The sequence below is a fragment of the Talpa europaea genome (assembly GCF_964194135.1).
Source record: "Talpa europaea genome assembly, chromosome: 12".
Lineage (NCBI taxonomy): Eukaryota > Metazoa > Chordata > Mammalia > Eulipotyphla > Talpidae > Talpa > Talpa europaea.
Window position 1 is genome coordinate 86362863 of NC_140079.1, and position 14624 is coordinate 86377486.

Consider the following 14624-nt stretch of genomic DNA (forward strand, 5'->3'; position numbering starts at 1 on the left):
GCTCCCGCAGTCCACTCGCCAGCTCGCCGCCCAACACCGCTGCGCCCCGCAAACCCGCCCCCCTCCTGTGCCAGGTGAGCGCCCCTCGCTGCGTGCGAAGCTCTGGGACCGTAGAGAAGGCTCCTGGGCAGTGGGGGGGTCGGGCGGCGGCGCAGAGCCTTGCACCCCGTTCCAGCATCTCCCCCTGACCACCATCGTCACACACACACCTGCCTCCAGCCCAGACTCCCCAGTCCTTTCCGGCTTGAGCACCCTCGGTTTGCTGCGCAGTACACTGGCGGCTTCGCAGCCTGAGTCATGGCGGGGGAGGAAATAGAATGAGATGGAGGGCCATTCCCTCTTTCTTGCTGGCACCGCTGGTGGAAAGGATCACGACCTTGCATCCGCAGAGATACTAGGAGGCAGCGAGGCTGTGGGCAGGCTCCTACACTGTCTCTGAAGTTTCTGAAAACGGGTGATTGTTCCCTGCCCTGGTGGCAGGTGCCCCTGCTGAGAGGCACCCCCTTGGCAGTGCCTGATGCCCCATTAACATTTTACCTCTTTCCTTATCGGGTGACCTTGATTCGAGGCCTGGAACAGCTGCAGTCCAGTGAGCAGACAAGAGCATTTTTCGGGGAAGGGGTGGGGCGCTTGCCTCCTCCCCATTCCTACCTTGTTATGAGCAGTGAGAATGGCAAACCTCACCTCTTCCCTCCACCTTGGGTTGGGCTTCCTCTGCTGTCCTTTCCTGGGCTTCTGATTACCTACCACCCCCCTTTCTCCTGACACCTCCCTCCACCCTGGGGGAGAAGCCTGACCTTGAGATGTCCTTGAGGCTCTGAGGCCTGGGCCAGCCCTGGGATCTTGGGTGGATTGGAAGGAATCATCCCTATGACACAAGATCTGGGTTCTAATCTCAGATCTGGTCCTTTCAAATGAGGGGATTGGGCCCTCTGCCTTACGCGCAACCTCTAAATCCTAAAATATTCTGGTTCGGTTTTGCTTCTAGGCAAAGTGACCCCATGGCAAGGAGCAAGCCAGAAGGGTCCAGCTTCTACACGACCCACCTGTCCATGGCTCTGGCTTATTCCTTTACTCCAGATGTTAGTACACAGCCCCACCCCCAGCTGGGCAACACCCAGCAACAAGCAAAGTTAGGAAAGGTACAAGAGACAGGCTAGTATAGGGAAGTCGGTGTAGGGGACAGGAAGTGCCCCAAGACCTGCCGGGTGTGGGGCAGGGGAGGTAGGGAACCTCTGACCTCACCTCCAGGCAAGAGGCCCTGCTGTTTGGGAGACCACAGGAAGGCCCAGCTAACCACTCTCATCTGTGTCCTCTGCCCAGGACCTGACCGGCACCATGCCCTACCAATACCCAGCACTGACCCCGGAGCAGAAGAAGGAGCTGTCTGAAATAGCTCTTCGCATCGTGGCCCGGGGCAAGGGCATCCTGGCTGCAGATGAGTCCACGGGTGCGGCCAGGACCTGGGGAGGAGGGCCCAGGGTGGGGGCGACAGTCTGAGTGTCAGCTAGCCCCTTACGCCCATGTGTTGCTCTGTTAGGGAGCATTGCCAAGCGGCTGCAGTCCATTGGCACTGAGAACACTGAGGAGAACCGGCGCTTCTATCGCCAGCTGCTGCTGACTGCCGACGAGCGTGTGAACCCCTGCATTGGGGGCGTCATCCTCTTCCATGAGACACTCTACCAGAAAGCGGATGATGGGCGTCCCTTCCCCCAAGTTATCAAATCCAAAGGCGGTGTCGTGGGCATCAAGGTGACGGGGCTGAGCCTTTGGACGTGAGATTTGGGATGGGTGGGCGGAAGAAAACAGTAACTGACTGGGGATGAACACTGGGTTGGAAGCCTAGAAACTTAGGTTGTCTGCCGCTGTCATCTCGGAAGCATGTGTAAGAAAAACTAGAAATTTATGGGACTTGCTTGGCATTTTTAATCTCTGCTGTTTTAAGAACAAGATATTACCCTGATTGTAAAGATTACAAACCAGAAGTTCAAGGCAGTAAAGTGTTTTGCTCAGAGTTGTGGCGGGAGCCCATGATCTGTCAAGTCACATCCATGTGTGTCCTCCAGTAAGATCAGATGCTATAATTAAGCACAAGCATTTGCAAACCATGAGATGCTGCTTGACAGATTAAGATGGGGCAGACTGAGACGACAGAGGACAAAGGACACCAGAGGTCATTCCCTCTGTCTTAAGATGTACTCCCCAACCCCACAGGTAGACAAGGGTGTGGTACCCCTGGCAGGAACAAATGGAGAGACTACCACCCAAGGTGAGAACTGCTGGCAAACTCCCCTTCCTTACTGATCCAATTTACCCTCATCAGCTACCCCTCTGGGTACCCAGGGTGAGAGGGAGTGACCTTCCCCCTTCTTAGCCATGATCTAACAATTCTGTCCCCTCTCCAGGGCTGGATGGGCTGTCTGAGCGCTGTGCCCAGTACAAGAAGGATGGAGCTGACTTTGCCAAGTGGCGCTGTGTGCTGAAGATTGGGGAACACACCCCCTCAGCTCTTGCCATCATGGAAAACGCCAACGTTCTGGCCCGTTATGCCAGCATCTGCCAGCAGGTTGGCCTGCAGTCCCCAACAAGCCACTCCCCACCTCATTTGGTTCCAGAGTGTCAGCTAGCTTGCTACCCATCTGCCAGGATACCCACCTCCCCCAAGACAACTGTTGCGGATCCTCACCAGGCCTCAGGCCTGGCCCTGTGGAGGACACTCAAGGGCTGTTGGAGCAGAGAGACAGATAGGGAATCTGGGTGGTTCTCAGGAGCAGCCTCTCTCCTACAAACTGCCGAGGGCTTGGAAGCCATAAGTCTGTCATCATGGAGATAAGATCTTGGCTAATGGTTGTGGAGGGCTGTAGGTGGGGTCTTGTTAGGAGGCCTGATGGCTAACCTATTCCTTGCCCCACAGAATGGCATCGTGCCAATTGTGGAGCCTGAGATCCTCCCCGATGGGGACCATGACTTGAAGCGCTGTCAGTATGTAACTGAGAAGGTAGGTTGCCTGCCTGGGCACTGCGGTGGGCTAGGCAGCTGGGCCTAGGGCTTTGGGTGTCCCCTTTCATCCTCCTCTATCCTGCCCCATCATGGCCTTGCCCTGCTCTAGGTGCTGGCTGCTGTCTACAAGGCTCTGAGTGACCACCACATCTACCTGGAAGGCACCTTGCTGAAGCCCAATATGGTGACCCCAGGCCATGCCTGCACCCAGAAATTTTCTCATGAGGAGATTGCCATGGCAACTGTCACTGCACTGCGCCGCACAGTGCCCCCTGCTGTCCCTGGTGAGATCATACCCTCATCTTGACCTCTGGGAGGTTGTTTTTTTTGTTTTTTTTTTTTTCATTTTCCATTTTATTTATTTATTTAATTATAAATTTTATTTTTATATTCCCCATACAATTGTGACCCCCTTATTTTGACCCCAATCCCTCCCCTTCCCGCCCCCCACCCTCTGGGAGGTTGTTGAACAGCACCCACAGTCCTCCTGTCCATTGGTCTGATTTCCAGGTCAGCTTATAGGGGTTCCTACAGTCCCCTGGGCCTCTGACTACAACTCCACCCCTCATTTCACCTCTTGTTCCACAGGGATCACTTTCCTGTCTGGAGGCCAGAGTGAGGAGGAGGCATCCATCAACCTGAACGCCATCAACAAGTGCCCCCTGCTGAAGCCGTGGGCCCTGACCTTCTCCTATGGTCGAGCCCTGCAGGCCTCTGCTCTGAAGGCCTGGGGTGGCAAGAAGGAGAACCTGAAGGCTGCTCAGGAGGAGTATGTCAAGCGAGCCCTGGTAAGCCTGGACCAGGAGACGGGCGGGATGTGGGGGTGGACAGTATTCTGAGAAGAAACCTCACTCGGGCTCCTCTCCCCTCTCAGGCCAACAGCCTCGCCTGCCAAGGAAAGTACACTCCAAGCGGCCAGTCGGGGGCTGCAGCCAGCGAGTCCCTCTTCGTCTCTAACCATGCCTACTGAGCGGTAGTGTTCTAAGGCCACCCCCTCAACACTCCAGGCCCTGCTTCCTCGCACACTCTTGAAGAAGGGGCATCATCCAGGGCTCCAGGCTGCTCTTTCCTATTCTTGCCTCCCTCGTGACACTGGTGTGTGGTGTTGTCTGTGTATGCTAGCTCCATCGCCCTTTCCAACCCACTGCCAATAAACAACTATTTAAGGGGGCGTCTACTGTACATGTCTGTAGTGTTTGGTGCAGGGGAGGGCCAGGGAAAGTGGGAGGGCCTAGAAGAAAGAGGCTTTGTATTGGGTTTTTCCTTCATAAGCAGAAAGATGGTGAAGGGGAGATGTTTAGGACCTTCCTGCTTTGTTTTATACTTGCAGGGCTCAAGAGGAGAGCCTGTGAATTTTCTTCCAGTTACCAAGTCCTTACCCCCTTTACCAGCAGCATCTGATAAGGCAGCCACGAACGAATACCCAGACTGCCCAGTGCTATGAGTCAGGCAACATAATGAGTGTTTTGTGAGCAGGTGCTGTTATTCCAAGTTTATGCTTACGGCTGTGTTGCCCTAGATAGCACTGTTTCTTGGTGGAAACAAGGTTATTAGGGCATATCTCCTTCATTGGCACTGTTGAGCTGGTCTATCATATTAATGGCAGATGGGAATAGAACTCACTTCTTGATCTTCTTTGGGCTATAGAACCCCTTGAAGTACCTGGAATCTTCAATACACCCCCTAACACATGCACACACACAGAACTGTAAGGCTCAGGTTCTAGGTTAAAAACTTAAATTCTGTAGCTGCTGCAGTCCATGAAGCCAGAATGAGGGCCCTATACTTTCTCCCATGCAGTGCGTTGTATCCTTTCCTAGTTAACCAAGCTGAGTGGTAGCAATAACAATACCAGGTCTTTTCAGTTATCAGAGATCCTAGTGGTAATAAGGGAACAGTAAGTCCTGCCACATCCCAGGTTTCTCCCATGGACCCTTTCCTGTATGAACCCCTTTGAAAGAAGGAAAATCTAGAGTTTTCTGATCTCTCAGCATGTCATGTCACCCTGTAATGATCCTCCAGAACTGACTTTAGGCACTTCTAGAAGTTTAAAAATCCAGTCCTTTGCTTCCCTGCACATTTGCATTTATTGCCTATATCCAAAACCTAGTGCCCTTTCAAACTTTGGCCTCACTTCTATGCCTAATCTCAACTCTCTGTGAAGCAAAAACCTAAGGTACAGCAAATAAAAACGGAAGGTCAACAGAGGATAAAGCGAAAAGGACATTCCAAAAAGGAAGGAGAAGGTGCAAAGGAAACCATGAAGTTTCCTTAAAGATCAGTTGCTTCCTCTGCCTGAAGCAAAAGAGAAAAAGCGTGGACTTCAAATGCCACTTTGGGGACTTTGAGATTTACAATGACAAGAGTGGGTTCCAGTAAGCGAATGCGACAGGAGCAAGGAACTGAGGACACAACTTTCCTGGGTTCAGATTCCAACTGTGATTCAAACCCAAGAATCTTAGCTATGTAATCATGAACTGCCTCTGAGCCAGTTTCCTTCGCTTTAAAAAAAGTAATAAAACTGGACAACAGGCGGCAACTGGAGGCTGTCAAGGAATCAGGGAGGTCCTGTAGACAGGTATACACAGGCTTGCTCTGAGCGACTCCTTTCTGCCTCGAATCAGGTCCTCCGTGCAGTGAGTCTCTGGGGCCATGGAACGCGATCTGGAGTGGGCTCCTTTAGCCACTGGACAAATACGTATGCTTACTTGTTCCAGGCACAGGGGTTATAATGGGGGAGGCTGGCTAAAACAGGTAAACAAAAATGTGTCACCAACTTACAAGGCGAAGCCCGGCTCCGCTTCAGTTTCCCTAAGCGAGACGGGAGGGGCCTGGATGGGTCTCTACAGGCCTCACTGTACCCTGGGCTTTTGGCTTCCGCCCGCACGGAGCCGATATCCGGTTCCTTGGGCTTATTTCCATTCTTCGGCTTGAGAGGCGGGGTCGAGGGCGCGGCAGGGAGGGGGCGGTGTGTATGACGCCACTTCCGGCGCGCGGCGGAACTGCTCTCCGTTTGCTTCCGCGGCGGGGCCGGAAGTAGAAGCGGCGGCGGCGGCCCAAAGAGGAGTGAAGGAGGAAGGCAAGGAGCCAGAGCGCCGGAACCGGAGTCGCAGCGGCGGTAATAGCCTGAGACCCCTCTAGGCCACCGTCCCTAGCGCGGGGCCGCGGGGTTCGACGGGAGTTAACTAGGGGCGGCCAGGGCCGTGGGACGCTGGGGGTCCCGGGGCCGATGTGAGGGGGAGGTGGGAGGTGGGGGGTGGGGGGGTCAGCTCCAGAATCTAGTTGCCCCCCCCCTCCCCGACGCCCCCTGATCCACGGGCTCGTCTTCGCCGTTCCCAGGAGACCCCTGTGCGGAGCGGAGGGGGCGGCTGCCCCGGCTCTGACCCGCGCTGGGGGTGGGTGGGCCATGGCGGAGATCAGTGACCTGGACCGGCAGATCGAGCAGCTGCGGCGCTGCGAGCTCATCAAGGAGAGCGAAGTCAAGGCCCTGTGCGCGAAGGCCAGGTGAGCCCAGCGACCACTGGGAAGGGAAGCCCAGCTTCTGCCCACGGGCTCCGACCCGGAGCAAACCAGCAGAGAAATCTGGGCTTGGCTCATCCTGTAAGCTTTCGCAGAGGAGCAGAGTAGGGTCACTTTTGTCGGGAACAGCCAGCCTGTTGGGGAAAGACAGACCTGGATAAAAACACTTAACGTATTAGAGGGTGTGTTTCAGTGGAGCAGGAGAGTTAGAGAAAGTACTTGGAAAGCTCAGGGAAGCAGCCCTGTCTGTGGGGGGAATCACAGAAGACTCATTGGAGAAATTGGATTTTGAATAAGCCCTGAAGAAAGAATAAGATGATAAAAAGAAGTGTCAGCAGGAACAAAAAACGTTGAGGCAAGAAAGCTAAAGACTGAGTCACAAAATTTTCCTAGTTCTAACAACAACCCTTAAAGGTGGGTGTATTGTCCCCGTTTTGCAGGTGAAGACTCTCATGGTCAGAGTCATCAGCAAGTAAGGAATGGAACCTGAAGCCAGTTTTGTATGTCCTTTTCCTTTTTGGGCCATCATGTAAGAATGTAGAGTCAGTGTAGGAGCCCAAGAAATGGTAGCAAATAAGCCGGAGCAGAATTAAGCACAATATGAAGGGAGATCCAACTTAGAGTTCCATGGAAAGTAGCATGATGTAGTGGTTAGGGTCCCAAGCTTTGGAATGTGATGACTAGGTTGGAATTTGAGCTCTGCCGCTTACTCTGTTGGTGATCTTGAACTCTCTGGAACTCGATTTCTTCGTCTGTAAAGTGAGAATAATAGTATTTAGTGAGATGGTTGTGAAGAGTGATTTGGCGCTGAGGATGAGCTACCATAGTGTTTTGGTAGAACGTTGAGGCATCTGTAGGTGTTGTTGAAGGAAGAGGGCAGTGCTGCTACAGATTGAAGGCATCAGGGAAGGTTTATAAGGTGGCCTTGAAAGGTGAAGATGATGTGGATAGCTGACGGGCAGGGCAAGTGAGGAAGGGAATTCCAAGCAGGATGAGAGTAAGAGTGGAGCCCGTGGGATGTATGAGCAACAGCAAGGACACCAATCACCTGCCTTCCCTGAGGAACTGTTTGACTGTGGCATTGTGGGAAGAGAGCCAGTGGGTTACCCTGTGTTTATTGAAAACAGGCAGTGATTAGTCTGTCTTTGTACTGGTAGGCAACTTAAATCCATCTCTTCCACTTAGTAATCCCGTGGGGTTGGAATTACTTGCTCCATTTTACACAACAGGAAGCCATGACTCCTAGAGGCCTAGAGACCCTGACTGAGTTCTCCCAGAGAGAAAGTGGCCAAATGGGTTCTGAACTTATGGCCATTAGGCACTTTGCTTGGCTTTGACTCCTACAGGCTGGGCCTGCAGAGCTTTGGTAGACAGGCAAGACCCTCTTTTATCTATTTATTTATTTATTTTATAAGGTTTTTTTTTTTTTTTTTTTTAGAGGCATGTTTTATTTATTTATTTGTTTGTTTTTATATAAGCACTGGGTACAGTCAGAAGCACGGGAGGGTGAGAGAATTCACCAGAGCCAGAGCGGGGAGCAGAGCAGGCAGAAGGACTGAAGTACACTGCTGAGGGGAGCAGTGGGCGGCAGGAGAGGTCCACACGCCATGCAGGACCCTCCTCCGGTGTCCGGGGAGCAGCCGGGGATCGAACCGGCGCTGCAGAGGCCACGGGCAGCTTCGCAACCCAGCGCTCAACCGTTGCGCCACTGGGGAGGCCCCAAGACCCCCTTTTAAATGCTTATCTGTGACTCTTGTGTTTTGCCAACTTAAGAAAATTTCGCTTACTAGACAACTCCCAAGATTTTTTTTTAAGTCATCCCTGCTACCTCACTCTCAATTGGCATTTTTTAGGAATGTAAAGCAATGCTGCCTGACCCTGCTCATTTCCCCCTGAAGTCTTCCCTCACCGGACTTGGATCAGTGTGGTGGTGATAGCTAATGCTTGGACAGCTTGGTGGACTTTTCAGAACAGAAATTGTGTTTAGTTTCCATTGCCTTCTGCAGTGGCCCTATGAAGTAGGCGGGACAGAAGTGAGTTTCCATAGAAGAGGAAACTGAACCTCAAAGAAGAGAATGTCTTGCCCAAGGTCTTCCAGTTTAGTTGAAGGGAGACTGGTTTTATATCCAGGACTTGACTAAACTCTTTGCTGAGGGGCAGCCAGGCAGAGACATTTAGACTGTGTGAGAGGCAGCAGGAAGCTGCTCAGTGGAAACTAACATGGAGCTAGGAGTTACTTGATTGAAGCCTTACTTTTATTGACCCAGGTCCAGTCTGAGGGGGGGACCCACTCTAACACCTGGCTGTGGCCTCCTGGATATTCTCCAGGGGTCCAGGTCAAGGCTTGAGTATCCACAGCTTCAGCTTGTTCATAGGGTATGCAGACTCAAACCCTTCAGAAGCCTGAAATGTGTGACTTGAACTTGCTTCTACTAAAAATATTGGCATGTTTGAAGAGCAGAAGATTTTGAATCAGGTCATCTCTGGGATGCATCCCAGCTTTCTCACCTATGAACAGTATCGCCCTAGTTATGTCACTTTATCTCTGAGTCTATTAAATTATGAGGCTAAGGTGAGGGTCTGCAGATCTAGGGACCGGTACTTTGGTAGGATTACTAAAGGTCGCGTTGGTTGTGGAAATAAAGGTGAGCAGGCACAAGCCCTGAGCAGGTTGCTGGCATGCTGCAAGTGACAGTGGGGCTGGAAGGTGGGCCTTGTTCCAGGCAACCCTGGGCCCCTGCTGACTTTTGACCTGAATTTGGTGGAAGGGGCTGGCATAGATGATCAGGAAATTGGGCTTCTGAGTTCCGATTCAGCCACTCTCCAGCTTTGTGATCCTGCCCCTGGTTTGTTGAAAAGGTCACTTTAAACCATTAATGTGGAGGGCGTTCAGCAAGAGACACAGTAGAGGCTGAGCGAGTCCCGTTGCTCTCTGGCCTCTCATGCCATCGCCAGTGCCTCTTTCCATTCCAGGATAGCCGAGGCACAGCTCCCTCATGCCACTTTTGTCATGAGGAGCACCCTGAGAGCCTGCACAAAGCCACCTGTTCCCTGAGCTGGGGGAGTGCCTAGTCTAATGCCGAGAGAATGACAGTGATAACCAGGTAAGGGTCTGGCTCTCCCACATCAGAATAGCTCAGTGGAAGAGCCAGCCCCTGGACCCAGGTTGCCTTCGTTCAAGTCCACCGGTGTGACCACAGCTGCTGGCTTTCTTTGAGCAGCAGGAGCTGTCATGGGGCCTGCCTTGGAGGCGGTGGTGTGATTGCTCACATCTTCCACGCATAGCTCTTGCCTGGCGCATGGTGTGAACTGGGATGGTCATCGCTGCAGTTGTCATCAAGGCCAGATTTGTAGTGTATGGTCCTACTGAAGTGGAGTGTCCGTAACTGACAATGGTTTTAGCTCATGCTCACAGAGTAGGAATAGACTGCAATGCAGGGAGAAAAGGAAAGAACAAAGTTCTCTCCTCTTTTTCTAATTAAATAAGGAAAAGGTAGTAACAGTATCAGCTTGAAGGTGCACCTGGGGTGACTGGCCCCTGCACCCACCTCACCGCACCCCTGTGCCTTTGGACAGCCTGGAGAATTTTTGTGATGGACAGAGACTAAGAACTCCGCCAAGGGCATAGTCTCGCCATGCTCCAGGCTGAGCAGAGAACTCTGTAGAGAGGAGTGTTTTCTGGGAGTGAGTGCTGAAGTGAGAAGGGAGAGCAGGGAGAGTCAGGGCTGGAACGTCACAGCTTTCTTGGCAAGAGTGAATGCTGGAATAAGAGCTAGAGCTTTGACCTGCTGGCAGCCAGGAGCCATGAAGGATGTTGAGCAGTGGAAGTTGTGGTCAGCCGCTCCCGGGGAACTTGCGCAACTCACTCCTGCCCCCTAGAGGTTTAAGGACTGCTTTGCATCCTCCCCTCCCCCTGAAAAAGGTCAGGAATTGGGCTGGGCTGGGCTGGCCTGGTGGGGCTGTGGTGATCCTGGTCTTCTCCTGTCCCCAGAGAGATCTTGGTAGAAGAGAGCAATGTGCAGAGGGTGGACTCACCAGTCACAGTGAGTAGCCTTTGTCCCATCAGAGCTGCATTTGGTCTTTTGGGCACAGGGGCCGTCCCTTTAGGCTCACAGTCTCCCTCGTCCCTGGGGATCCAGAAAATCCCATGTCACTGTCCCCTCCTCCATCTTCAAGGGAGCCTTGTTATAAGAAGTGGATGTTTGGGGGAGGGTCTTTTGATTTGTTGGATGGGTACTTTGGTGAGGGCAGAAGGCCTATTAGTAACTTTACTCAGGGGAGTGGGGAAAGGTGGGGGCTGGGTCCTCCAGGAGCTGCAGGCCTAGCTGGGGAGACCTGGCTCTAGCTCTTGCCCAGAGAACAGTTGGCACTCAGTGTGGGATGAGGGAGGGAAGGGATTGCACGCCAGGCGAACATGGGTGGGAGTATAGACCTTCGGCCCTTGGAAGCAGAGGCTGATCCACGAGTAAAGCTCTGCTAAAGCAGTGGGTGTAGGAAGGATTGCTCCTGGGCACAGAGGTTTTCGGACTGTGACTTCCCACTTACCTTCTCACTTCCCAGGTATGCGGCGACATCCACGGACAATTCTATGACCTCAAGGAGCTGTTCAGAGTAAGTGGGGGAAAGCACTCGGGAGATGATCTGGGGGCGTGGCTGCAGGACCCTCTGAGAGTGGGAATTTTGAATCCAGTGAGTGAACGGGGGCAAGAGAGTGCTGGTTAGGTTAGCTCGCTGTGAAGAAAGGGCCCCAGCTTGACTGGAAAGTGAGCCACCACAGCGATTAGGGGACGGGGTACACAGAACCTCTTCTCCCTCCAGGTGGGTGGTGATGTTCCTGAGACCAACTACCTCTTCATGGGGGATTTTGTGGATCGTGGTTTCTACAGTGTTGAAACGTTCCTCCTGCTGCTGGCACTGAAGGTGGGAGCCCCTGGCTTCTGGAGCTCAAACCTGGGTCATCCTGGGCCTGACCTGTCTGCATCCTTTCCGCCCTTACCTCCTGTTCCATCACACCTACCCCTCGAGCTGTGCTGCTGGTGCTACGTAGATTCTGTGTGTGAAGGTGGTCACTGACGCTTTCCTTGGCTTGGGGTATCTGATTGGGCTCCTGGAGGAGGAGGCTAAGAGTGGTGGCATCATGGGGGAGGGAATAGAGGCTGCCTGAGTTCAGAAAGTAGCAAGGAGTTGTGTTTAACTGAACGCAGTAGCCATCAGTGGGAGAGCGGTTATAAGGGGCCAGCTGACGGCACCTTGACCGCCATGCTGTGGGCTTGGCCTGTATTGGTAGGTGAAAGAGGAGCCATTTCAGTTGATGGGGGAGGGGGTCAGCTCTGCAGCTTCTGGAGTAGGAACTGGGGGCCTGTGAAGTAGATGCATGTGATTCCAGGAAATGACGGCCTGAGTCTGGACTGGGGCAGTGGGGATGAGGGTGGAGTGGGCTGCAGGTGTGAGCGATAGGTTGGGGGACAGAACCTAGACCCCAGCCCTGGCTTGCTGGCTGCCTCCAGGTTCGCTATCCTGACCGCATCACCCTGATTCGGGGCAACCACGAGAGCCGCCAGATCACCCAGGTCTATGGCTTCTATGACGAGTGCCTGCGCAAGTATGGCTCCGTGACCGTGTGGCGCTATTGCACTGAGATCTTTGACTACCTCAGCCTGTCGGCCATCATCGATGGCAAGGTAGGCCAGCCACAGGGCTTCACAGGGCTTGAGGGAGAATGGGGGAAAGGTTCTGGGCCTGACTCCCTGCTCTTTCCTGCTCTCCCCTGTAGATCTTCTGCGTGCACGGGGGCCTCTCTCCCTCCATACAGACCCTGGACCAGATTCGGACAATTGACCGAAAGCAAGAGGTGCCTCATGATGGGCCCATGTGCGACCTGCTCTGGTCGGACCCTGAAGGTAAGTGCGTCAGGCAGGCAGGCGGACTCTGCCCTTAGTTGGTGACAGGCCGAGGGGTGGTTTTAAGAAGCTCCTTGAAGGGACAGAAAGCCAGATGAGTTTGGGGAAAGGCAGAGTAGGCAGGTCTTCACTGGCATCTGTATTTGACTTGCCCACAGCTGGCACCATCAGGAGGAGGGGCAGTGTGGATAGCAGGGTGCTCTGAGCCCAGAGACCTGTATATCATGTCTCAGAGGCTTCTTTAGGGAAACATGAAGAGATTTAGAATTTATCAGTAGCTTCTGCTGAGGTCAAGTTCCCAGAATGGGAGCCCCTGGGAGGACCTGGACCCCTTTGTTAGAAGTTCCTCAGCCAAGATAGAACAGGGCTAAGGTGGAAAGCTGAGTATCCCCAGTACCAGTCCAGGACTTTGCTCCCTCACTGCCCTGCCCGCCTACCCTACTCGCCTGCCAGGTTAGGGGACAGCCCTTCACACTGCCCTGCTGGCGCGGCCATCACCCACGCCTCCTTTCACTTGTGTGTGCCTGTCTGGACAGGAAAGCACATGACTCTGGTTAGGTAGTGGTTCCAACTACCTGGAACTTCTTTCTGCTTTGGAGCTTATTTGATCCAGCATTTGCTGTCTTATTCCTTAGAATCATCCAGAATACATTCAGCCTCTGGGCTTTGTTCCCTCCGGCTGTTTAGGGAAGGGGTCTAGGCATTCGCCTTCAAAAGACAGTGGCTAGTCAGAGAAGCCGTGACACTCTTGCCCATCCCTACCTTCGTTTGCCTCAGACACAACAGGCTGGGGTGTAAGCCCTCGGGGGGCTGGCTACCTGTTTGGTAGTGACGTGGTGGCCCAGTTCAATGCAGCCAACGACATTGATATGATCTGCCGCGCCCACCAACTGGTGATGGAAGGTTACAAGTGGCACTTCAATGAGACTGTGCTCACTGTGTGGTCAGCACCCAACTACTGTTACCGGTGAGCAGCCTGGACCAGGAGGTCAAGATGGGGGTGGGAGTCAAGGAAGGCCCATTCCTATAACACTGCTACCTTCTGGCTTCCAGCTGTGGGAATGTGGCAGCCATCTTGGAGTTGGATGAGCATCTCCAGAAAGATTTCATCATCTTCGAGGCTGCTCCCCAGGAGACACGGGGCATCCCCTCCAAGAAGCCCGTGGCCGACTACTTCCTGTGACCCTTCGGCCCCTGCCCCGCTCCAGCCCCACTGGCCCTCGGACCACTGTGACTCTGCCCTCTGCTCCAGATAGAGGCTGGGCAGTGGGGTAGGGAGTGCCACTGACTCTGCTCTCTCCCACCCCAGAGAGGGCACTTCGAGGGTGAGGACTTTGAAGAGGCTTGGAGCCTCCGCTCCACGCTCCTCTACTTTCTCCCCACTTGAACCATGACGTTTCCAATAATTTTTTTGCTTCTGTTTTTCTTTTTGTTTGTTTTTAGATAAAAATTTTGAGGAAAAAAGAAAAAAAATTCTAATAAAAGAAGAAAAATGTCAGACTGGATTGGGGATTTGGGTTTGTATCCCACGGATTGGGGACGAACATCGATGCTGGCCTGGCACATTCAGGGCATGGGCGTGGCTGCGGTAGATATAGGGTCTTAACTGTCCCAGAGCCTGGTTTCCATTCAGTGACTCTGACTGCTCCCCAGAGGCTTCCTGAGTGCTAGGTTCAGAGCTGGCTTCGCAAGGCAGCCTTATTTTTCAAAACAGAGAGTTGGTCAGGACATTCAGGCTGGCCTGTTTTCCTGGAGAGAAAACAGGCCTGCAGCAGATTGATCTACATGCACGAGGCCAAGAACTGGAAGCTGGCAAGTCTAGATCCCGGCCTGAATCTCCCCACAAAACCTTTGCTCACCCAGCCCTGCCCAGGGCTAAACGCCATAGTCCAGTGTTGCCAGAGCACAGATGTCTTTGGAGTTTTATTAACAAAAATACTCTGGTCCTGAGAACAGACTGGTGTGGCTTGCACTGGGGCCAGGGGGTAGAACTTGGAGAGCCCACGGGTGAAGCCGGGAGGTGGGAGTGCTGGTCCTTGGCCCCATTTGGCCAGGCAGAGCCTCCCTCCATTCACACAGAGGTGAGAGCCGGGAAGGGGAAGCTGGCCCCAGCTGGACTCCCAGCAGCTTAGTCAGAGCTTTGAAGCCAGAGGGGGGTGGGAGTAAAATCAAAGTGTGAAGTAGGGGTGGGGGGAGGCCCAAGGC

The 14624-nt window shown here is 53.4% G+C and overlaps 2 protein-coding genes across 3 annotated transcripts; both read left to right on the top strand.

The window, feature by feature from the left end:
* Window positions 1-1338: 1338 nt before the first annotated feature.
* ALDOA (aldolase, fructose-bisphosphate A) lies at window positions 1339-4161 on the top strand (the record flags this gene model as incomplete). The annotated part of the gene is made up of 8 exons (XM_084249619.1): window positions 1339-1450; window positions 1541-1752; window positions 2215-2269; window positions 2406-2566; window positions 2915-2998; window positions 3110-3284; window positions 3589-3788; window positions 3875-4161. The coding sequence occupies 8 exons, from the start codon at window positions 1339-1341 to the stop codon at window positions 3968-3970; spliced, it is 1095 nt and encodes a 364-aa protein (XP_084105745.1). The 3' UTR covers window positions 3971-4161.
* A 2245-nt stretch (window positions 4162-6406) lies between these two features.
* On the top strand, window positions 6407-13816 carry PPP4C (protein phosphatase 4 catalytic subunit; the record flags this gene model as incomplete). 2 transcript variants are annotated; one of them, XM_084250374.1, is made up of 8 exons in its annotated part: window positions 6407-6504; window positions 10511-10562; window positions 11080-11130; window positions 11338-11439; window positions 12027-12200; window positions 12293-12419; window positions 13197-13386; window positions 13473-13816. In XM_084250374.1, 8 exons carry the CDS (start codon window positions 6407-6409, stop codon window positions 13600-13602), a joined length of 924 nt encoding a protein of 307 aa, XP_084106500.1. In that variant the 3' UTR covers window positions 13603-13816. The 2 variants fall into 2 exon arrangements, with proteins under 2 accessions (XP_084106500.1, XP_084106501.1); XM_084250375.1 differs by lacking the exon at window positions 11338-11439.
* Between the last annotated feature and the right edge of the window lie 808 nt (window positions 13817-14624).